The sequence below is a fragment of the Hibiscus syriacus genome, unplaced genomic scaffold (assembly GCF_006381635.1).
Source record: "Hibiscus syriacus cultivar Baekdansim isolate YM2019G1 unplaced genomic scaffold, ASM638163v2 tig00116971_pilon, whole genome shotgun sequence".
NCBI lineage: Eukaryota > Viridiplantae > Streptophyta > Magnoliopsida > Malvales > Malvaceae > Hibiscus > Hibiscus syriacus.
In genome coordinates this window covers 2,866,686-2,892,525 of record NW_024063495.1, presented here as the reverse complement: position 1 = coordinate 2,892,525, position 25,840 = coordinate 2,866,686, and the positions used below count along the sequence as shown (strand labels likewise).

General features: G+C 33.1%; 1 protein-coding gene and 1 pseudogene across 1 annotated transcript; one reads left to right on the top strand and one right to left on the bottom strand.

The window, feature by feature from the left end:
• Positions 1–93: 93 nt before the first annotated feature.
• LOC120191957 (B-box zinc finger protein 25-like) lies at positions 94–25,435 on the bottom strand. Its single transcript, XM_039194813.1, has 5 exons — positions 25,428–25,435; positions 11,425–11,430; positions 1,007–1,195; positions 394–696; positions 94–313 (listed from the first exon to the last, which is right to left on the bottom strand). The coding sequence occupies exons 3-5, from the start codon at positions 1,187–1,189 to the stop codon at positions 167–169; spliced, it is 633 nt and encodes a 210-aa protein (XP_039050744.1). The 5' UTR covers positions 1,190–1,195; positions 11,425–11,430; positions 25,428–25,435; the 3' UTR covers positions 94–166.
• On the top strand, positions 22,934–24,670 carry LOC120191959 (annotated as a pseudogene).
• Positions 25,436–25,840: the final 405 nt, after the last annotated feature.

Here is a 25,840-nt window from a genome sequence, read left to right as displayed (position 1 = left end):
ACTCTTCTAGAATTGACCAATCTAATCTGAATGAAATTGTAATATGATTTCCCATGAACTTGAAGATCACATACGTATGTTCATGTTTGAATATGCATCGAAAACTCGTACATATAAAGAAAAACAAAGACAAAATAATCGAAAAGCAAGACGAGATGTATACGGCTTAGGTATGCGTACATATGAAACTATAAACATATAGTTTGATCACATACACCAACCTCATCCTAGATAAAGCCTCCTGAGGCAATTGATCACCGAAAAGACCGATGTCTGCTAGCCATTCAAGCTCTCCAAGCTCAGACTGTTCTTTCTGCAATAACACAAGGAAAATTAAACATTATAGGAAGACCAATATAAATTCAATCGAACTCGAATCGAATAGTTTCTCACCTTGTTTAGAGATTGAATATCCGAGAGTTCTAACAGATCATCAACAGCCCAAGAGGAAGCAAAGCTTGAGTGTTGATGATGTGGAGGCGTTTTCATTGAAGTCTGAGGTGCACTCTTGTTGGGTGGCTCCAACACATAGTTTTCAGTCTTTTTATTGCAACTTGAACTCAAGGCGATTCGGATTCCGGTAGCGAGGAACCTTTGATGATTCGCTGCAAGGCTGCCGGCCGGGTGGATCTGTTCGTCGCAATCTCGGCAAAAAAGGGCTCTATCTTCAACACAAAAGATGAAAGCTGCTTTGTCCTGTATAACATATATGCACAAGATAAAAACAGATATTACCCCAAGATTCACAGCATATGTTACAACATTCAAACTCAGCATGTTAGGAGGATTCAGATCCATAGTACTAAATTACGGTTGTGGACTTACAATTAGATTTGTTTCTTAAAAATAACTATGTTTTTCAATTGATGCGGTTATATTATCGGATGACCTTAAAAAAAAGATACTACGAGTACTATGTTCGGATCTAGTAATGGTAGTGATATATAAGATTACAAAACATATGAAAAAAATTCATGAAATGAACCAGAAAAGTGAACTTTTGTACCTGGCAAATATCACAAGGAGGAAGCCTGTCGGAAAGGCACTGAAGGAGAAGCCTTTGGTGTTTGCTTGCAAGCTTGTTAGCTGCATGAACTTCAATATCACATTTAGCACAAAGTGCAGCCTCATCTGCACAACATATCACTGTTGCCGGTGCTCTCTCGCAAACATCGCAATGGATTTTCATTTTGTTTTCTCAGTAAAACTTGGAACTTTTGATTGAAATCACACTCCAAACCAAATATTTCTCCTTGTTTCAGAAATTCAAGAGGAACCCATAGTTCAAAACCTTGACAAAATGATGAAAAACTGGACCCCCAAGAAGTAAAAAAGTTCTCTTTTTCTTTTCCTGAGAAACAAACAACCAAGTAATAGAACAGAGGTTATTCAGAAATTCAAGAGAAATCCAGAGTTTAAAGTCTTGTTAAAACGATGAAAAACTGAAGCCAAAAAGTGAACAGGGTCTGGGTATACCTTAAAAAAGTTTGCTTTCTAGTATTTTTTTCCTAAGAAAATAGGGGAGGAAAAGAAAATAATTCTGGGGAAAATATGGGATTTAAGAGAAGATAGGAGGAGATAAGAGAGAAAACAGTGGTGGGAAATGTAGGTGATGTAATTGGAAAAAAGCTAAGCAAAGCTTGGAATCAATGGAAGATACAAGAATGGAAGAATTAATGGTGGAAAATCGAAGGGAAGAGAGAGAGAATTGGATTGGAGATTGTGAATCAAAATCAAGAAATTTAGTGATTACAACGATGCAATTGGTGGGGTTACCATGTTCATGGATTCTGTGGCTAAGAACACTGCAATGTATTCATACTACAACCTGAAAACGTGTTCTGTTGTCACCATTATTCTTGGATATTTTATTAGGGAGTTCTGATTCTGTGGTATTCTTTTGTATTGGTATTATTGCGCCTTCAGTCCCTGTATGCTTTATAATTTTAAAATGGCATAATATCAAAATTAGCCCCCAATATCCATCAAAATTATCATCTTGGCCCTATTCTTTTGTTTGGAACATTTTGCCTCTAACGTTTTATTTTAGGACAAAAAAATCTATAATATTTGATAGAATAGTCATTTTGGTTGTTATCCTTTTTTAGAGCATTTTCATCCTTAATATTTCATTTTAGGGTAAATAATTCTTATTTTAGAGCGTTAACAGTATGCTAACTAACAATTTCTATCCACATAGAGGATTTTTTACCCTAAAATAAAACCTTAGAAGCCAAAATACTTCAAAAAAGAATAAAAGCTAAAATGACTATTTTAGTAAACGTTAGAGGTTAATTTTGACATTATACCTTTTAAAATTTAGTCAATCTTCTTTCTTTTTTCTAATCTTGATAAATAAAGGGATTAAATTCGTAGATTTGAAAATAAGAGACAACATTTCAATTTAAAAGAGTCCATGGACTGACAGAATAATTGAACCTTTATATTTTAACAACCATGTTCAAATTGTTAGATAATTAGGCGACTCAAACTTATGATCACGATGACGTAGAATTAAGGAGGGATATGGGACCTAAATTCGACGGATTTTAATTAGATCCGATTTGATTAGGTAAGATTTTTTTTAAATTTTGGGTTCGGGTCGAGTTAGATCGGGTTTTTTAAAGATGATGTTCGGGTCGGGTCGGATTCGGTTTTAGAGTGAAAATACCTGACCCGATCCAAAAAAAAATATAATTTTACCTTATATATTTATGAATAATTACAATAATACCCCTCTATATATTATTTATTTTCAATTAAATCACTGTTTTTATTGAATAAAAATAATATTTTTATTATTTTAGGTCGGATCAGGTTCGGATTTTATCTTAAAAAATTAGGTCGGATTCGAGTCGGGTAGAGGGCATATATTTTTCGAATCGGATCGGGTTGGCCGAAACCCGACCCAAACCCAACACATGCCCATCCCTACGTAGAATCTAGTAGTGTTTTTTAGGATTTATTTTTTTAGGCTTAATATAAATATCCAATTTTTTTTTTATTTTGGTACTTAATTATTTTTTATCAATCCAGGTACAAATGTTATCATTTTAAGTACCTCAACTGTAACGATTGTTAAAAAAATATGTTAAGTGACAAATGTCGTATTTATATTTTTTTAAAAAAATATTTTTAATAAAAACACTTAAAAATTAGTTTTTATAAAAAAAATCTAAATTCTTTGAAATTACAAAAAAAAACAAATCTACATCTTTTTTTTCATGCTGTCGGTGACTGCGAGTGGCAGAAAACTTAAATGAGTGTGCCTTGTAGGGTGAGTCGGTGACGATCTCCATCTATCGAGGGGGCTCTTGGAATTCGTTGAGGGAGCTTCTGGAATCCGTCAAAAGAAGCTCCTGGAATTTATCGAATGGGCTCCTGGACTTTATTGAGGAGGTTTATGTCACAAACTTAGGATGAAAAACGGAAGTTTTAGATTTTAGAGAAGAATAAAGGATTAAGAAGATGTTTTCATTCGAAATTCATCATAAGCTCTCAATTATATATATGATGCATATATATTCTAATGCACTAACAATTATGTTGAAAACATTTTGATGTTTCAATATAACAAATAAAACATTATTGAATTTTAAGATTTTATTCAATTTTAAATTATATATTCGATTAAATTATTCGAATATCAAAAAATATTACTCTAAGCTTTCAAATATCAATTTTAATCCTTACTTAAGTGTAAAATTGTGTTTTAGTCTTAAAATATTTTTGAAACAATTTTTACAAAGCATTTCGAACCTTACTCGAGCCAAAAATAATTTTTACAAAGGGATGTACCGATACACTCTTAGATGTATCGATATACACCCAACTTCGAATGTATTTTGTGTACCGATACACAACCGATGCATCGATACACTCCTGGCTCCAAGAAACATCAAATGTAATTAGTGTACTGATACACCTGGGATGTACCGATACACTAGGTCAACTAACAGTCGAAATATTTGAATTTTACATTGAGTGTAGCGATACACCTTGAGAGTGTACCGATACACCTACGCTCCCAACAGAATTTTTAAAAGATAATTACACCATAACGGCTCTATTGATTTCACCAATGATACCCAACATTCATAAGTGATCCAAGGTGTATATAAACAAGTTCTGAAGCCACTGATCAACAACAATTAAGAAGAGAAGCTAGAGAAAAAGAAAAAGCATCAAACATCAAGTTTGAGCATTTCAAGCCTATTTTCATTCAATGTTCAATTTTCTTTCAAGAACACCATTTGTACTCAATTATATTCATTCTTGAGTGTTCTTTCTTTATTATAGAATTGTGTAAACATCTTACCTTGTGAGGTTTTTCTGTAAGTTTGCGAAATTTGTATTCTTCTCTTTGGGAGAGAATGTTCTCAAGAATTTGGAGTATAATTCTTGAGGGAGTTGTAAGGTTACTCTTTGTCCTAAAAAAAGAATAAATTAGTGTATTTGTTGGAAAATCCTTAGTGTGGATAGTTAAGGTAGTGGACGTAGACTTTAGTTGAGAAAGTCGAACCACTCTAAATCGTTGTGCAAATTTTTTCAATTTTCTGCAAAAGCTTTCACCAAAATTTTAATTGTCAATTCACCCCCTCTTGGCTATTTCATCGATCGATTAACTCAACAACTGGTATCAGAGCCACACTAATTTGAAGGTTTAACCACCTCTTGAGTCAATTCGGGAAAAGTTAAATCGATAAAGATGGCGTCCACTTCTGGTTCATTCTCCATGGAAGACTCACAACCAATTGACGTGCCTCCTTACTTCAATGGAACAAACTATCGTCATTGAAAGAGGTTAATGATGATATTTATACAAGCACATGATCTTGAAGCTTGCATGATAATCAAGAAAGGATATGTCTCACCTACTAAGAAGGCAAAGAAGTGGGGTGATCAAGAACGGAAGAAAGCTCAACAAAACACAAAGGCTATGCACATGTTATGTTGTGCAATTGATCCAGATATCTATAAAGGAGTTTCTTCTTGTTCAAATGCCAAGGAGATGTGGGATAAGCTTGAGGAAATCTATAGAGACGAGAAAGAAGAACAAATAACGTGATGTCTCTATTAGCTCTAGAAGAGCCCGAGGTATCTTCAAACTCAAATAAATTAGATTCACATTTTTTAATGAGTTACAAGATGCCTATGATGAATTATTTTCGGAGTTTGAGACCATGAACTGCGAATATAAGAAATTGATTTCTAAATTTCTAGCTAAAAATGATCTTCTTTTGAAAGCTAAGATAGACTTGGAAAATCAGAATGAAATATTGAAAAAAAAGAGTTAGAGCTTTCAAAAATGAAATCTGAAAACTTTGAATTTTCGAATTAAACAAACTTCTTCTAGAAACTAAAATGGATTTTGAAAATTAAAATGAAATATTGAAGAAGGATTTAGAACTTTCAAAAATGAAATTTGAAAGTATTGAAAAATAAAATTTCGATTTGAAAGTTAAGCTTGAACGCTTAACAAAAGAAAAAGTGATCATTTTAAATAATTCATCTAGTTCAATGATGACAATATGCTCACATTGTTATTATCATGGTCATAAGGAACATACTTGTCCTTTAAAGGAATGAAAACAATTTAAAATTAGACAAGTATGGGTTCCAAAAGGAATAAGGGGCATTAAAACTAACGTTCAAGGATCCAAAGCAATTTGGATACCAAAATCTACTTAAATGTCACTTATAGGTGTGTGGGAGCAATGGTGATGAAGGTTATGATACTCAAGATGCTCTAGCCACACATGAAAAAGGAATGAGTAACCTTTAAGCTTAATGATTTTAATTTTGATTATTTGGTTGCTCATTTGATTTAAATCATGCATGAGTTTTTATTTTAAATAATTATGCATTTTAATCTCATGTATGTTAAAAAGATTTTATGATGAACATTTTTAAGTTTTAATGATTTTTTCATCATAATAAAATTTTGGTCAAAATTGGTTTTAATGCAAATGATAAATAATTTGATTTTATAAATTTTTGACCTTAAAATTTTTAATGTTTATGCAAGTAATTCAAGTTATAAATGATATCTCTCTAATAATTGATATCAAATTTTTAATACATAACATTTTTAAAATTTTATGCATATGCACTTAATCTCGATAATAGATATTGCATAATGTTTTATATGTGAATAGGTTAAGGGATAATCTTTTAAATAGTGAATTTGACAAAAGATACAATGCCTTATTTTAAATGATTGCAAAAATGATTAACATTGCATCTATTTCGATTATGCTTGTTGGTTATAGAATATGAAACATATACATGGTGCATCTAGATTCAATAAATATGACTAACTTGTGCCTAGTTGCTAAAGATGAACATGATAGTTGGTTATGGAATAGGAGACTATGACACACTAGCATGAGTGTTTTACATAGACTAATTCAAGGAGATTTAGTAAGAGGGTTACTAAAGCTAAAATTTGACAAAGATAAAATATGTGATGCATGTGCTAAAGAAAAACACAAAAGAGCCTCCTTTAAATACAGTAATTATGTATCAACTAGTAGAGTATTACAATTGATCCATATAGATCTTTTTGGGACAATTAGGACTACTAGCTTGGGTGGAAAACAATATGCATTTGTCTTGGTAGATGACTATTCTAGATATATATGGGTTCTATTCTTAAGTACTAAAGATGAAGCATTAGAAAATTTCATCTTGTTTTCAAAAGTAATCTAAAACGAAAAGTTACTCCATTTCTAGTGTTAATAGTGATCATGGTACAGAATTTGAAAATCTTGGATTTACTGATTTTTGTAATTCTAATGGTATTAGTCATAATTTTTCAGCACCTAGAACCCCTCAACAAAATGGAGTTGTTGAGAGGAAAAACAAAACTTTAGAAGAAATGGCTAGAACCATGCTTTGTGAAAATAATTTTATAAAATTTTTTTGGCGGAAGCCACAAATACCGCTTGTTATGTTATAAATCGACTAATGATTAGGCCTATTTTAAATAAAACTCTATATGAACTTTTCAAAAATAAAAAACCTAACATTAGTTATTTTTATCCTTTTGGATGTACATGTTTTGTTTTAAAAAATGGTAAAGACAATCTTGGCAAATTTGATGCTAAAAGTGATAAAGGAATTTTTTTGGGTTATTCCTTAAATTCTAAAGCTTATCGAGTATTTAATAAAATAACTTTAGTGGTAGAAGAGTCTATACATGTTATTTTCGATGATAATCCCCTTCCGAGGAAATATTCTTGTGTTGATGATGAAGTAGGTATTGTAAATGCACATGATGTTGGAAAACCATCATCAAAGGAAGAAATGAAAGATGAGGAAACTCACGATGTTCTCGAGAATCCAACCATTGAAGAAAGGGAAGTCACTTACCCAAGAGAGTACAACTATGTCAAGGATGGTGAGATTATAGGTGATCCATCCAAAGGGGTAACAACTCGATATTCTCTTATAAATATATGTAATTATGTTGCATTTATCTCATGCATAGAGCCTAACAATATCCAAGAAGAATTAGAAGATGAAAACTGGATTATGGATATGCTAGAAGAGTTAAATCAATTTCAGAGAAGTAAAGTGTGGACATTAGTTGAAAGGCCTAGTAATAAATCTACTGTAGGTACTAAATGGATATTTAGGAATAAGCTTGATTAAAGTGATAATATAGTGAGGAACAAGGCTAGACTTGTTGCTCAAGGCTATAATCAAGAAGAGGGCACAAACTATGATGAAACATACGCTCTCATAGCTAGGATGGAAGCAATAAGAATGTTATTGGCATTTGCATGTTTCAATGAATTTAAATTATATCAAATGGATGTTAAAAGTGCATTTTTAAATGGTTTTATAAAAGAAGAAGTGTATGTGAAACAACCTCTTAGTTTCGAAGATTCAAAATTTACAGATCATGTTTTTAAATTGACAAAAGCTTTATATGGTTTAAAACAAGCTCCTAGAGCTTGGTACGAAAGATTGTCAAACTTTTTAATAGAAAAAAGGTTTTTCAAAAGGGAATATTGACACTACATTGTTTTTAAAGTGAAAATGTAAAGATTTATTAGTAGTTAAAATTTATGTTGATGATATAATATTTGGTTCTACTAATGATGCTCTTTGCCAAGAATTTTCTAAGCTAATGTAGAGTGAATTCGAGATGAGCATGATGGGGGAGCTCTCATTTTTCTTGGGACTCCAAATCAAGCAAAGAAAAGATGGCATCTTCATCAATCAAGCAAAATACGTCAAAGATATGCTCAAAAAGTTTGGATTGGAAGATGGAAAACCCCAAGCCACTCCAATGAGGTCATCTACAAAGCTTAACAATATGAAGGAGGTAAGTGTGTAGATGTTAAATTGTATAGGTCTATGATTGGCTCTTTACTTTATCTAACCACAAGTAGACCAGACATCATATCCTAAAGAATCACATCTAAAAGCCATTAAAAGGATCTTTAGATACCTTAAGGACACTCCTAGATTAGGACTTTGGTATCCTAGAGACTCTAGCTTTAGCTTGCATGCCTTCTCTTATTCGGATTATGGAGGATGCAAAATAGATAGGAAAAGCACCTCCAATACTTGCCAATTCCTAGGAAATATGTTGATTTCATGGTTTTCAAAGAAACAAAATAGTGTTGCATTATCTACCACTGAAGCAAAATACATTTCAGCCGGTAGTTGTTGCGCACAAGTTTTATGGATGAATAACAACTTTTAGATTATATAATTGAAGTTGGTACCATACCTATAAAGTGTAAAAATACTAGTGCTATTTGTCTCACTAAAAATCCCATCAAACACTCTAGAACTAAACACATTGAAATTAGACATCATTTCATTAGAGATCATGTCACTAAAAGAGATGTAGTTCTAGAATTTGTTGATATTTTGCATCAATTAGCGGATATTTTTACAAAACCTTTAGATAAAGAAAGATTTTGGACACTTAGGAGAGAATTAGGTTTAACCAACCTACCTTGACTTAGTGTTTAAAATAATTTTAGCACTTTTAGTAAGAATTTGAAAAATGCTTATAAAAATAACACTTTTGATGCATTCTTTGCTAATTGTTAGGGGGAGTTTATGATCTTTAGTGAAAATTAATAATATGTTCAAATAAAATTTAAAGATAGATTTGATTGATTAAACATTGTTAATTTTCGAAATATGAGTTGCCAATATCACTAAAGCTAATTAATTTAGCATTCTAAGTGTTTAAAACAGATTTTTGACATTTTTGTGCAAAGTGTATCGATACTTCCTCGCTATGTATCGATACACTATGAATGTGTACCGATACATTCCTTGAATGTGTATCGATACACTCAGGAGTGTAACGACACACTCGTCGGGTTTTTGGCTTTAAATCCCTAAAATATAATTTTTGCCCAAACCTATCTCAAAGAAACACTCCCGCCGTTCGAAACCCCTATCACCCAAATCTTCATTCTTTCTCATTTTCAACGATTCAAGTTGAAATTTGTTCATTTTACAACGTACAATCCTGCTGCATTCATTAAAATCGTGCAAACAACATCACATTCCACTCAAATCCAAATTTTCATGGTATTTTTTCTTCTAAAACTCTATTTTATTGATTTTTTAACTTAGGATTAGTTTTGATTAGTTCTAGGTTGAAATTAATATCGGACATTTGTTAGATTGTAGTTTAGAACTATAATCTACAACTAATTTCATCAAAAACACAATATTTTTCAAAATATTTCTAAATTTTTGAAATAAAAATTTTTTATTTTAAAATTGTTGTTTTTGATTTAATTATGTTGTTTTCATTAAAACTATACATATTATGATTGTTTTCAAAATTGGTTTAAAAAATTGCCCATTAGGATATTCTTAGAGAACATTGAATATTGAGGACTCATATTGAGTTTTGGGATTGATTTTGTTGCATACATGTGTTCTAAAATTGCAGGTATCCTTAACTATTTCGATTTAACCATGTCTCATTCTAAACGCCCTAGGTCATCGTCTAGTCAGTCAAACCAACCTCAAAATCGACCTCATATTCCACCTCAAAATCCAAACCCAAACGCTCCCAAAATGAATATCCTAAATTCATGTTTTAACGAACCTGGCTGTCGAGAAGACCTCTACCATAGGTTTGTTAATCTTTTCGAGTCATATAAAATCCGGGAAGAGTGTATCCCCTCAATCCAAGCTATGGTCGATATGAAATTTCAATATCTTTCTACCCTTAAATCTTGGAAATTTGATAAACTATTTCAGCTTAAACCTATCATTTATCACCAACTCGTCTGCATTTTCTATTCCAATGTGGTTTGTGTCCAAAATGAGTCTCGAGCTGTCACCGTAGGGATTCGATCTTATCTCTTAGGTCAATTCATTTATATTGATTCCAACACAATATTTAACACCTTTGGTTTAGATAACGAGGGTTCAAATAACGAAAGAGAGATTGTGGCTACTCCCTATAGAGCCAATGCTAGTGCAAGTACATTGTTAACTCATTATGAGCGTTTTCTTCACTTAATCATCTCTTAGTGGTTTAGACTATTCGGAGGTAGATATTTTACACTTAGAGTACTAGAACTTTGGTGGATACATTGTATCCAAAATAAAAAGAAAATAAATTTGCCACAAATTGATTTTGTTGAGCTAGTAGAAACTGTAAAAAAAGTCCCGTCTAAATATGTAGAAACCTTAGTTTACGGTTGTCTTCTTAGTAATTTGTTTATCAAATCCAATCTTAGGGTCCAACTTGATGTAGCCATCCCTATTAAGAACCAAATAAATTTCACAACCTTAAAGAAATCGAGATGGTCCGAGGAAAAGGATCAATGGGTTCGATCAATCGAGAAAACACCGGGTGCTAGCTCTTCACGAGCTGCTCTAGCACCGACACTGGCAGCTGATGATGATCCCGAGCTTGAAGAAGATATGCGAGATATCGATGATCATGTACCCGAGGACGAGCCGGTCCAGCAAGAAAATCGAATGCCTCTATACTTTCGATCATTTTTGGAGACATTTGATATGAGATTTGCATCCATAGAGTCCCATTTAACCGATATGGGGGCTCAACAATTGCATATTCAACGGGAGATACGAGTTAACCACGAAGTTGTTAACGAACAATTAAATGCACTTACGCTCGATATAACTGCAATGCGAGCACATTTTCCTCCTCCCTGTCCACCTATGGATGATTAGACCTTTTCTTGCTTAGTTTTCTTGGATTGAATTAGAACTTATTGTTAAAACATTTTAGATGTTTTTGGATTTGTGTGTTTTTGGATGTTTGTATATATTTGAATGGTTAATTTGAACTTCATGTTTATTTTGATTTTATTAATTTTTGCATCATTTACACATTAGTTGAATATGACCAATTACAATTACACATTGTTTTTTAATATTGATTATGGACTAATGGCTAATCTTTCTCTTGATTATGATCTTAGCAGTTTAAGTTATATCTATTTAAATTAATTGGCTATTTTCTTAAAACCTTGTTTAAACGTTTTATAGAGTCTTTTTGATTTAACAAAAAGGGGGAGAATAAAGTAAGGGGGAGTAATTTTCAAAATTGATTTCAAAAATGATTTTCAAAGAAAATCTTAAAATTACTTAAATGTTTTGTTATATCAAAAAGGGGGAGATTGTTGAAAACATTTTGATGTTTCGATATAACAAATAAAGTATTATTGAATTTTAAGATTTTATTCAATTTTAAATTATATATTTGATTAAATTATTCGAATATCAAAAATATTACTCCAAGCTTTCAAATATCAATTTTAATCCTTACTTAAGTGTAAAATTGTGTTTTAGTCTTAAAATATTTTTGAAACAATTTTTAAAAAGTATTTTGAACCTTACTTGAGCCAAAAATATTTTTTACAAATGGATGTACCAATACACTCTTGGATGTGTCGATATACACCCAACTTCGAATGTATTTTGTGTAACGATACATAGCCGATGCATCGATACACTCCTGGCTCTGAGAAACATCGAATGTAATTCGTGTACTGATACACCTGGGATGTACCGATACACTAGGTCAACTAACGGTCGAAATATTTGAATTTTACACTGAGTGTACCGATACACCTTGAGAGTGTATCGATACACCTACACTCCCAACAGAATTTTTAAATGATAATTACACCATAATGGCTCTATTGACTTCACCAATGATCCTCAACGTTCAGAAGTGATCCAAGGTGTATATAAACAAGTTCTGAAGCCATTGATCAACAACAATTAAGAAGAGAAGCTAGAGAATCAAAGATAAAGCATCAAACCTCAAGTTTGAGCATTTTCAAGCCTATTTTCATTCAATATTCATTTTGCTTTCAAGAACACCATTTGTACTCAATTGTATTCATTCTTTAGTGCTATTTCTTTGTTCTAGAATTGTGCAAACATCTTGTCTTGTGAGGTTTTTCTGTAAGTTCGCGAAATTTGTATTCTTCTCTTTGGGAGATAGTGTTCTCAAGAATTTGGGTATAATTCTTGAGGGAGTTGTAAGGTTACTCTTTGTCCTCAAAAGAAAGATCAAATTAGTGAATTTGTTGGAAAATCCTTAGTGTGGATAGCTAAGGTAGTGGACGTAGACTTTGGTTGAGAAAGTCGAACCACTCTAAATCGTTGTGCAAATATTTTCAATTTTCTGCAAAAGCTTCCACCAAAATTTTAATTGCCAATTTACCCCCTCTTTACTATTTCGTTGATCGATTAACTCAATAAACCACCAATTATTTGTTTACAGGTGTCAATGCTCTTGTCTGGTAGCATAACAGATTACTCCTTAGCTGGATTCCTTCAGACGACATTCTCAGTGGGCTCCGTAGGTGGGTTGTCCTCTTGGCTAGTGAGTCCTTTAGCTGCTTCACCAATCTGGATCTCTCCCTTGGTTTGGTCCATAATCATTTCCTCAATATTTATATCAGATAATTCCTTAACCCTAATTTTCTTTTTACTGATCACTTTCCCTTTTTCCCAATTCATATCCTTCCCAATCCCTAACGATTCCAACCTTAACTTCTGATTTCCCAAATTTCCCAATTTAGTGAGCCCTAACTCCAATTTTTCCCCAAACTCTCTCTCCCTTTCACCTTCAACCATGACAATACTTCCTCATTCAGAAGATCCTTGCCCCAATGATCAAAATCTGAAAATTGGGCACGCAGAACAATGTAGTATTCCCACGTTGCATCTACCTTCCCCAAATTTGTCCACTGAATCAGGAGTTGTGTAACTGCCTGATTATTTTGTTTCACGATCTTTTTGTCTAACACGCTAGCTGAGTGTATCTTTAAGTGTCCTTTAGCATCAATCTCAGGAGAATCGAGTGAGGTAATCGTCTATTCACCTACTTTCTTCTTTAATAGACTAACGTGGAAAATAGGGTGGATTTTTGAATGGTAATGCAATTTTAGTTTATAAGCTATTGATCCCACTCTTTGAATCACTGCGTATGGACCAAAAAATTGACCAACAATCTTTAAGTTCTTTCGAAGTGCCAAGGATGTTTGCTAATATGGCTGTAGCTTAAGGTAAACACGATCCCCCACCTGAAACTCTTTGTTTGTACGTTTTTTGTCTGTAGAGACTTTCATTTGCATTTGAGCTTTCTGTAGCTGATCTTGTAGAATTTTGTTCATGGTATTTCTCTGGTCTAACAACTCCTATACTGTATGCACTATAGATTGACCGCCCCAAGATAAAACTTGAGGTTTATACCCATACATAGCCTTGAACGAGGTTATACCTAAAGCAGTGTGATAATTAGTGTTGTGCCTTCACTCTGCTTGTGGTAACCAATCAACCAATGTAGTAGGTTGAAGAAAACACATGCTCCTTAGGTATTGTTATACACATTGATTTACTCGTTCAGTTTGACCATCCGTTTCAGGATGATAGGCAGTGCTGAAGTGAGTTTTTGTGTCAACTTGCTTCATAAATTATTTCAAAAAAATATTTGTAAATAACTTGTCCCTATTTGACACAATAGACTTGGGATGACTATGTAATTTGTAGATCTAGACCAAGTAAAGCTTGGCCAATTTAGCTGCTGTATAAGGATGTTTTAAAGAAATGAAATGAACATATTTTGTAAATTTGTCCACAATCACCCAAATGTAATTAAATTTCTTTAAAGGTGGGAAGCCTTCAATGAAATCCATGGAAATCATTTCCCAAGCCTGGTGGGGAATTGGTAGTGGTTGTAGGAGACCAGTCTTGTGAGAATGCTCAACTTTAGTCATCTGGCACACTTCACATTGACCAATAAATTCCTTGGTCTGATTTTTTAACCCATACTAGTGAAAATAGATTTGAACCCTATAGACAGTAGCATGTATTCTAGAATACCCTCCCAAAGGGGATGCATGCAAAAGGGATAAAATTTGTTGCCTCAAACCCCCAGTACTGCCCACATAAACTTTCTTATTGAATCTAAAAACTCCGTGGTAAAAGTCCATAGGCTCTGTACATCTGTGCAGATACTGAATTCTACAAATTTTCTTTTGCAAAGTCATCCTTTGCATAACTCTTTTCAAGGTATTGAACACACTATGGAATAATAGTTGTGACAATAAACTATTGTAATTCAACTTCAGATTTTCTAAACAAAGCATCAGCAGCCAAATTTCTTCTTCCCTTTCAGTAAAAGATTTTATAATCTAATCCCAGAAGTTTTGTGAGTCATTTATTTTGGATGGAAGTAGTTAATCTTTGCTCCAAAAGATTTTTAAGTGCCTCAAAGTAGTGTCTCCATTTAGTCACTACCATAAGAATAGCTAGGTACTCCCTTTCATACATAGACAAATCAGTATGTTTAGGACTTAGAGCCTTACTCGAATAAGCTATAGGGCTCCCATCCTGAGATAAAATAACCCCTATACTAGTACAACTCACATCTATCTCCAAGTAGAATGGTTTGCTAAAATTTGAAAAAGAAAGAACAAGGGCTTAGCATATGACTGATTTGAGGGTTTCAAAAGCTACCTTAGACTCAAGTGTCAAAGTGAAATTATTTTTCTTTAACATGTCAGTCAATGGCCTGCTAATCATCCCATAATTTCTTATAAACTTCTGTAATAGCATGTGAGACCCAAAAATCCCCGAAGAGACTTTAAATTGGTAGGAAAATTCCAATTCCTCATCGCTTCAATCTTTGTTGAGTCAATAACCACACCCTGAGCTGAAATTATATGGCCCAAATATTCCACCTGAGTTTGTCCAAAAAACATTTACTTCTGTTAGGAAATAACTGATGCTTTCTCAAAATGTCCAAAACAGTTTGTAAATGTGTTTTGTGATATGCCATAGACTTGCTATATATGAAAATATCATAAAAAACACCATAATAATTTTCCTCAAATATGGTCCAAAGACTTCATTCATAAGTGTTTGAAAGGTAACTGTAGCATTTGAAAGGTAACTGTAGCATTTGTCAATCCAAATGACATGACTTTGAACTCAAAGTGGACATGGTGAGTTCGAAAAGCATTATTCTCAATATCATCAGTTCTTATTCGAATATGCCAATACCCAGATCTGAGATCAATTTTAGAAAAAAATATTGGGAACCAGCCAATTCATCTAAAAGATCCTCTACAACCGAAATGGGAAATTTGTTTTTAACAGTCATTGAATTCAACTGTCTATAGTCAACACAAAGCCTCTATGAACCATTTTTCTTTTTAACCAACAAGCAAGGAGAGGAAAAAAGACTCTTGCTAGTTTGTATAATGGAAGAGGCTAACATCTCCTTGATTTGCCTCTGAACTTTTACCTTTTGATGATGGGGAAATTTATATGGGCGTAGATTGACAGGTTGAGCACATTCTTTAAGGAAAATTGCATGGTCTTGGCATCTCTCAGGTGGCATACACTCGGGTTCAGCAAAGATATATGCATATTTTTGTAGTATTGGCTGCAAGTCTGTTAAAATAGAAAACGGGTCCTCTTCTGTAATCATTAAATATAATTCACCAGTAAAAACAACATCTTTAGCAACCATTCTCTGCAATCTATTATCAGAAAGTAACTTTACAGTTGACAACCTTTTCTCTCCTTGTAATAGAATTTGTTGGCCATCCTTCTTGAAAGTCAATGTCAAATTATTAAAATCTATCAAAATAGGATTGTACTTTTGCATCCAGTCAACTCCTAGAACCATGTCACTACCTCCCAGTTGTAAGACTCTGAAATCATGTTCAAAGAGATGCCCCTACATTTTCCATTAAAGTTGCTTACTGGTGAGAGTGCTGTAAAGTTTCTCCCCATTTGCTACAGTGATATAAAGAGGTCTAGTAGAAAGAACCTCTACACCTTCTTTAGCCCAACCAGCAGTTACAAAACTATTTGTGCTACCACTATCAATCAAGATATTTAATGTCATCCCTTTTACAATTCCCTGAATGTGCAAAGTAGAAAAGCTAGTTTGTCCCGTTAAAACATTATTAGAAATTTCAAAATCCTTGTCTCCTGCAATTTGAGTTGTAGGTTCTAGTAATTATGCCTACTGAACATTCTCATCTCCCACATTTTCCAAAAATTCCCCTTTTTCCATACAATTTAATTGCTTCAGTTTACATTGGTGTCCATGAGTAAATTTCTCTCCACATATAAAACAGAGATTGTTAGCCCTTCTATAATCTAGAAGACTTTATTTAGTATTGGCAGGTGAAGCACTAAGCTTTGGCAGATTTGGTGAAGGAAAATTCTTCATCGTGGAATTTTGGTTAGAACTGTAGAAATTCCTAACAAGAGGTTTGAACCTTTTACTTTCAATTTCACCAGTAATTTCATGAAGTTTAGTTTGTTTAAATATGGCAACCAAAGACTTGGGTTCATGTGCTCGAACTCAATGCTTCAATTCATCATTTAATCTACTGATGAAGCTAGAAATGAAATACTCTTCCCCAAGGTGAGGATTTTGTTGTATGATAAAAGGCATTAGTTCATCAAAACATTCTTGATACTCTTCAACAATACATTTTTAAAGTAATTTGTTGAATTCATCCACAACATCAATATATGTGCTACTTCCATACCTGTAACACAAATCAACCTCATACTCAAGCCAAGTGACCTTATGTTTGTGCATAAGATGCCCATTAAACCATGTTTCAGCCTTCCCAATCAAATACATAGAAGCTATTTCAACTTGTTGAGGTTCAGGAATAGAAAAAATTCTGAAATATTTTTGACATTTTTGCAGCCAAATCCTAGGATTTAAACCATCAAAGAACTGAAGTTCAATCCCTGGTCGAGAAAATGAAATAGAAGCACCAACATTAACAAGAATGTCACTGGAATGCTCCCCTAATTCATCTCCAGCAATACCCAGTCGCAAAGATTGAATAGATGGCAGGGTATGCTCATAGAGCTTTTCAACATGCTTAGATGTTCAAATACCTGGTTATCTAGGTTTAAAAGAATATCTTTCATGCTCATTAATCACAGTGACCTCAAAAGGTTTCTTACCTTATGATTTTGATACAGGTGGATCAGCTCATTTCTTGCTGCTTGTTGGAGTTAGTTGATCTACTTCATGTGCACTTTTGGCAATCATCTGAAGAATTCGATGAAGATAACCTCTATTCTTTGTAGACTGAGTTTCCAAGGTAGATAAATATTCTTCCCAGTTATCTCTTTGAGTTGCCCACCACCTCGGTACCTCTTCCAGTGCATCATCCGCTATATTTTCTGTTGCATCGATCAGATTGGTTTCAACCATTTTTGTAGTTTTTTAGACATTCAAAAAAAATTCTCGCTTTTGGATCAAATAACCTGGCTCTGGATACCAATTGTCACAAAATTAGGATGAAGAATGGAAGTTTTAGATTTTAGAGAATAATAAAAGATTAAGAAGATGTTTTCATTCAAAATTCATCATAAGCTCTCTGTAACATCCTCAATACCGGGTTAGTGATCAAATTGTAAAGTTTCAGAATTTGATGACTAAAGTAGAAGAATGAAATAATTCAATGATTATTTGAATATATATTGAAGGTTATTTAGTAATTATTAAAGGAAATTAAGGGTTAAATGGTCATTTGATCATTCAAGGAATTATATACACGTGAAAAGGGGAGAGAACTCTCCAGAGTGCTCTTCTCCTTTCTTCTTCTTCATACGTGGGAGAGCAAGCCAAAGGTAAGTTTCTGTGTTTGTAAATGAATTGTTGATTTTAAGGTTGGGTTTTGATTATTAGATGATAACTAAGCTTAAGGAAAGCTTAAATCATCTTAAAAACAAAGGATGGAGGGGTTAAGAGAGATTAAAGATTTGGAGTTTTTATATGAAATTTTGGAAAGGAATTGATAAGTAGAATTTGAAGTTAAATTTGACTTGTCAATAGTTAAATTAAGAGATTTGGAGTGATATAATTGGATTTAGAACATATAGAAAATTTGGTATGATTTTTGAATCTCATATGGAAGATAGGATTTTGAGGTTTAAGATGAAATAAATGAATATAGATTGGTTTAAGTATGTGTACTAGAGTTAAGGATGAAAAAGGGGATGATATATGAAGTGTTTGAGAGAAAATGAAGTAAATTTCGGGCTGAAATATGATTTCTGGGCAAGGGGAATCGGTACCCATTCAAGGGGAACCGATACCCCTTCAAACGACAGAATTCCAGAATGTCTTGAGGGAATCGATACCCCCATGGTAGGGAACCGATTCCCCCTAAAGGAAAATGTTAATATTGGTTTAATAAGTTCGTTTAAGTTGCTAGTATCCAATTAAAAGGTGTAGGTATCTAATAATTGTCTTAAAATGTATAATTATGTAGATTCAGAGCCTAAACGAGTTCCGGAATCATTGACGAGTAAGATCGATAAAAAGGGAAGATAAGAGATTGAAATGGACTAGTGAGGCCAGGTGAGTGCATATTAATTCATTTATGGTGCTAAATGGAAACAAGACTTGTGACAAGTCTATTTCCTATGTTTAATGCATGAATATTATTATATGTATATGCATGACATAAATTGTATGTATGCATGATTATATGTGTTAACATGCTTTTGAATGAATGATATGAAAAGTGAGATAAACAAAGTATGGTTGATATAGGGTAATATAAGAATAACTCATAAGGTTATATGCATAGGTAATATAAGTTATAAGATGAGAATATATAGGAATATCAAATAAGTTATGAGATAAGTTATGTGACATGATCTATATATATGAGTATGTGATATAAAAGTGTATAAGTGAAATAACATGATAGGTGATAAAACGTAAGCCTATATGATTATGTGTTATATGTTACATGATATAACATGCAAGTTACATGAACAAATAAGAAATGGTATAAGTCATATGAAACGATCTACGTGAATACATGCACTTGTGATATATGTGATATGAGATATATGGTTACACATACATGTGGTATGTGATAGAAAAGAAATAACAAGTGATATGACTTATAGGTATTTCTATTATAATGTTACATGATATGTTATGTATGTTAAAGGAATTATGTGATGGTATAAGAAATGATATGAAATATATGTGAAACAAGTATATGTTATGAGATAAGACCCATGACTATAAGCTACGTGAAAGTGTTCTAGGTGTTTCTATATGTTATATGAAGTATATGATTTTATGTGAATAAGATATGATAAGTATGTTTACCTGAATAAATGTGATTGGGTGAGAAATGATAGAAATTATCTGAAAACATGATATATGTGACATGTGAATTATATGGAAATGATCTACGTGTAAGTGAACTATGTGACTATGTGATGATATGAAAAGAAGCTATGCGATACGTGATATGTGAAAGTGAATTACAAGTTTATGTGAATATTTGAAATGAAATTAATGATAACGCCCATGTTATGTGTCATGAGAGCTAGGGGTATAGTTGGCATGCCAAGAGTCGAGGGTTTACCTATGTCTTTCGAGACATATGGAAAGTTTACCTAGGTTCTTCGGGACCTATGGACAGTTACCGAGGATCTTTATGACCTCTGGATAGTTACCGAGGATCTTTATGACCTCTGGACAGTTACCGGGGTCTTTGTGACCTCTGGATAGGTCCTTCGGGACATTTATATGAGCTGTGGTGACAGCATACTGGTGCATAACCTCAATAGACTCACATATCTACAGTTCTCACAGGTGCACATGGGCTAATAAGAGATAACATGGAATGTACTGTATATGATATATGTGTGTTAGTGATTATTGTATATGCTATAAGATATATGATATGAGCTTAATTGATTATATGAACAAGAAAATAGAAATATGAAAGGTGATAATATGATAATGATAGGAAAGAAGATAATTATATGTATGCGTGGATATGTATATATATATATATATATATATGAAAGGTGCATAGTAGGAATCATTACATGTATATGTGGGTATGATGCTTGTATGTGATATGTTAGTAGAAATTGTTCAAGCATGATTACGAGATAGAGTTTTATTATATGTTTTATGCCTCACTAAGTCAACGACTTAGCGTGTGATTGTTTCACACGTAGGCTACAGAAGTGAGAAGAGTAAAGAGCTAAGAGGAGCAAGCCAGGTCAGTTCTCCTTACCCAATTGTCAGATCAGAAAATATATGTACTGTATATAGAGTGTAGTTGGCATGTAGTCTAAAGACATAAATTGTATGAACTCTGATATATATTTTGTAAACGTTTTGAATAAGTTAAATGTTATCAAAGTTTTTAAATTACTCACTATTTTATACGAATAAATGTTTGAAAAGTCAATGTGACACTTCGGACTCGTATCCGGATCGGATACTGGTTGGGGGTGTTACACTCTCCGTTACATATCTGATGCATATATATATATATATTCTAATGCATTAACAACCACCAATTATTTGTTTACATGTATCAATGCTCTTGTCTGGTAGCATAACAGATTACTCCTTAGCTGGATTTCTTCCAACGATATTCTCAGTGGGCTTCGTAGCTGGGCTGATCTGTCCTCTTGGCTAGTGAGTCCTTCAACCATGACAGTTTCGCACTAGTGAGAGGGATGGCGCTAGATAGGAATGACGGGCCAGATGACACTGGAGAGGGATGACGAGCCGAACGACGTTTGAGAATAACAATGAGCCGAACAACGTTGGAGAGGGACGAGGGACAGGCTCCTTCATCCTTTTCTCTTCCATTTGCTTCTCCTCCATTGATGGAAGTGTTGTTGCTCGTGAGATTTGACAATGGCAACTCGAGATAGATGGTCGACAGTGGTGATGGCCAACGACGATGATAGACTTTGGGTTAGGGATTTATGGGGTATTTAGGGATTTTAAGAAATTTAGGGTTTTTCTATAATTTTAAATAATTTAGTATTTAAATATAATAATACTTTTTTAATTTTTTTCAAATAATTTTTTTAAAAAATTACCTGAATGTGAAACGTGTCACTTAATGAGATTTGTTAACAGCCGTCATGGTTCAGACACCTAAAATGATAACGTTTGTATCGTTAGACACTGGGATTGACCGAAAAAAGTTTAGGCACCAAAATAGGAAAAAATGTATAGTTTGAGCACTTATTTTTATATTAAGCCATTTTTTACTTAATTTTTACTCTTAATAAAATAACTTGTTGAAATAATAATTTTTGCAATTATAAAAATAAAAAAAAATTACAATTTTTATTTAAAAAGAAAAAACATGTTTAGTACTTGTTGAAGACGATATGTTACGAGTTTGAGTCGACGTGTATGATATGATATTCAATCATTTAATAAATACATGTTTAAAAAATATTTTCAATACTTAAAAATATTAATATTTTGATAATAACTGCTGACATGATGAATAATTTCGACAGTAATCTCTTATAAAAGCTTGGCATAATGAGTATAATTTTATGATTATTTTCTTTTAACTTTTTTATTTTGTATTTTGTTTAAAAGGATTAAGTTGATTAAATAATAAATTTTAAAAAAAATCAAAAATAATATTTATTATAAATAATCTTACATTACCGTCACTAAATAATATTAAACAATCAAATATATTTAATATCATTTCGAAAATTTACATGATAAAAGATTATTCAAACTAAATGCATTTTAAAAATTCCTTGAAAATCCGATTCTAAAAAAAAGCATCAACATTATCAAATAACATTACTAAATTCATGTTATAAATGTACGTATGCATGGGCGAAGTCAGCTAATATAACGAGGTTTTTTGGGAAAAATAATTTCTTTATAAATTTAATATGAAAATATATTAAAAAATAAAATTAACATATTTTAAAGAAATATATATCTTTAAAAAATATTGGCATCTATTATTTATATTCATTCATTTAAAAAAATTCTTTATATAATTTTTAAATTCAACATCCCAAAATAAATTGTTTTGTTCCGTCCATGTATGTATGTATGTATGTATGTATATATAGAGAAAACTGTTGTTTCACTCATATTAAATTTTAGGTATGAATGTACATAGGTAGGTAGACTTTGATTTATTCGGAAGAGATCGGAAGAAAATATAAGAATGATTAAAGATAAATTACGAAAAAAATAATAAAATAGGAATACATGATGCTAAGCTTCACTGGAAAATATACGACATTGATCCATTCTCTAGCAAATTACTATCTTATGTTATTTGGATTCAAGCTCGTAAAATTTTCTTATAATCGGAACAAAAGATAAGATTCAAATTTTAAATGTTATTTGAAAATTTCAATTTACGAGTCCATTAGATGATCTTTCTTATAAAACAAACATGAACAACAAGAAGCAACCTGCTTGCATTATATTGTTTGTATATATCACATCAAATGCGTGTTTTCTAACTTCTTAACCAATGACTTCCTACCCAAGTAAACAAAAACACACTAAATTAACCACTAAATTCATCATATTTGATTGATCTTTCAGATAGGAAAAAAAAAAGAACCATCAATGGAGAAGAAAGTCAAGCATAAAGAGGAAGCTTTTTTGCAGCACCCAGCTCTGTTCATCGCTGTTCTGGTTCTCGGTTTATTTTTTATGGATCCTTTTGAGATTGGACCGGTCGGTGGTATCGAATTCAGGCCAGTGAAACATGACATAGCACCATACAAGGAAGTGATGGGAAGTTGGCCTAGAGACAATGAAAGCCGGTTGGGAAACGGGAAACTCGAGTTTGTCGACAAAGTTTTCGGCCCTGAATCGTTGGAGTTTAACAAATTCGGTCATGGCCCTTACACCGGATTGGCCGACGGTCGCATTGTTCGATGGATGGGCCAGGGTATCGGATGGGAGACATTCGTCATCTTTACATCAAACTGGTGAGCATGTTCAAACCTTCGTTTAATACTTTGATGGAAATCCAAACCGAATATCATCCCTTTGTTGTTCGAATTCTTTCTTTTTCGAGTCCGAACAACATAGGATTAGATAGACATAAACCATATGCTAATTCGTGGTGGAAATGTACATAAAATAAAGGTCATAGAAGCTATGTGCCAGAGGTGTGGACTCAACAACATCAAAGCAATGGAGACATGAGAAATGGTGTGGTAGACCACTCGGGCTAAGGTTCAACAAAGACAGTGGAGACTTGTACATTGCAGATGCCAATTACGGACCCCTCGTGGTCGGATCAGGAGGTGGACTAGCCACACCGTTAGCGACTCATGTGGCCGGGAAGCCAATACTATTTGCAAACGACCTAGACATCCATAAGAACGGTTCAATCTTTTTCACAGATACTAGCAGGAAGTACAACAGAGTGTATGTCAACAATAATACATAAAACATCCCATTATTTTTCTCAAATCTGACATATATATAGTGAAGGGTTACTTACAGAAGATTATTGAGCAGGTATCATTTCTTCATATTGTTAGAAGGCGAGACGACTGGAAGGATTCTCCGATATGATCCTCCGACAAAGACAACTCATGTAGTGTTGGATGGCTTAGCTTTTCCAAATGGAATTCAGTTATCTTTGGACCAGAGCTTCCTTTTATTCCCCGAGACTAGCAATTGCAGGCAATTCCATCTCATTCTTTTTGCTTGCATGAACCTACCGGTTAAAGCCAGAGGTTGATGTTATTCGTTTCGGGCACGTACATGTATCAGACACCTGCACCAGAAACTTATTCTGCATTTTGATACTGATATTTGGCATGGTGGCAGGCTGATGAAATACTGGCTTGAAGGTCCAAGAACCGGGACAACGGAACTGGTGACTGATTTACCTGGTTTTCCGGACAATGTAAGAATAAACGAGAAAGGTCAATTCTGGGTAGCCATAGATTGTTGCAGAACTCAAGCACAAGAGATTCTGGTTCACAATCCATGGATGAGGAGCTTATACTTCAAATTACCCATGAAGATGAAGATTTTAGCAAGAATGATGGGGATGAAGATGTTCACGGTGATCTCACTGTTCAAGAAAACGGCGAAATCGTAAAAGTTCTGGAAGATCGAAAAGGCGTGGTGATGAAGCTAGTGAGTGAAGTTAGAGAAGTTGAAGGGAAACTGTGGATTGGAACAGTGGCTCATAATCACATTGCCACTTTATCTTACCCTTGAAAATCTTTGCTCTCATTTTACCTATAAATTATGTGTTTTGTTCAACTCTCTTTCCTTTGATTATCAACTTTTTATCCTTGTTTTTTCTCTAGTTAATCAATGAATTTGCTACATTGTTGAGAAAACCGGATTTAAAATCAAACCGGTTTGATATTGACTGTGTTGGCAACGACTTCGTGCCCGGAAATGAAGAAGTGAACAACATTATTTGGAGTACAATTGCTTCCATAACAGGTAACACATTCATATTAGCTCGTGGATGAAAATAATTTGGTCTAGTCGAGTCGTTGGTGGTTTAACTTTTCTAGTTTGGACGGAGGGTCGTGGCCGGTGAGAAAACGATGATTGACCGTTGTTTCTCTATAAAAGAGAGTTGGTCATAAGAAGATTATATTGAGATTCTTGGGCAAACTACATACTTAATACTTAAATTATTATTTTTGTTTCGTTTTGATAATCTTTATTTTTTCTTAAAACATGCATAATGTTTAGTTTAGGTTTCAATTTGGTACCTGTTAAAAAATTAACAGAATTACTGACGTGTTTTTTTCAATGATAACATTGTAACACCCATCTCCCGTATACTTTTTCGTACACGAGATATAGATGTCACATCACCTTTAAAACAGTTTTTCATTTTAAAACCCATAAATTTTTTTTTTCGAAATTTAAACTAAAACATTTTAGTACCATTATAAAACAGTTGTTGAACTATATTACCAAAATTTTCACTTTACATACTTTCCATAGCATTTTTCTTAATTTTGATTACATGCGAACAATGTTCAAAATAAAAATGATTGTCCTACCGTTACTGATGAGAGTCAACCTTAGATTTATGATAGCTGCTATTGCACCTCATATCCAACTAGACTTTGCTTTTACCTACGCATGAAATCAACACACGTTAAGTATTTACTCAATGAGGCATAATATTATAAAAAAACAGAAATTTATACATACGTATCTCATGACTATTAAATGACAAATTAAATCGCCTATTCCATAAGGATCAAATAAATCCTTCTCAGCTCAACCAAATTTCTTTTATACACTCATCGAATTTATTCTTAGTAGGTCCAGCCTACCTATCCTTTCGTATATTCTTCTCAATTATTCTTTATTTTCCCTATGTACGTTAAATGAGAAAGTAATGCACATGTATTACACTAAAGTGTCAATTAGTCATTTATCTTTTATAATTATCATGAGTGGCACTTTATACACCATTAATATATCGTTATGTATTTTCATTTGTGACATCCTTTCATGCCAATTATGCACTGT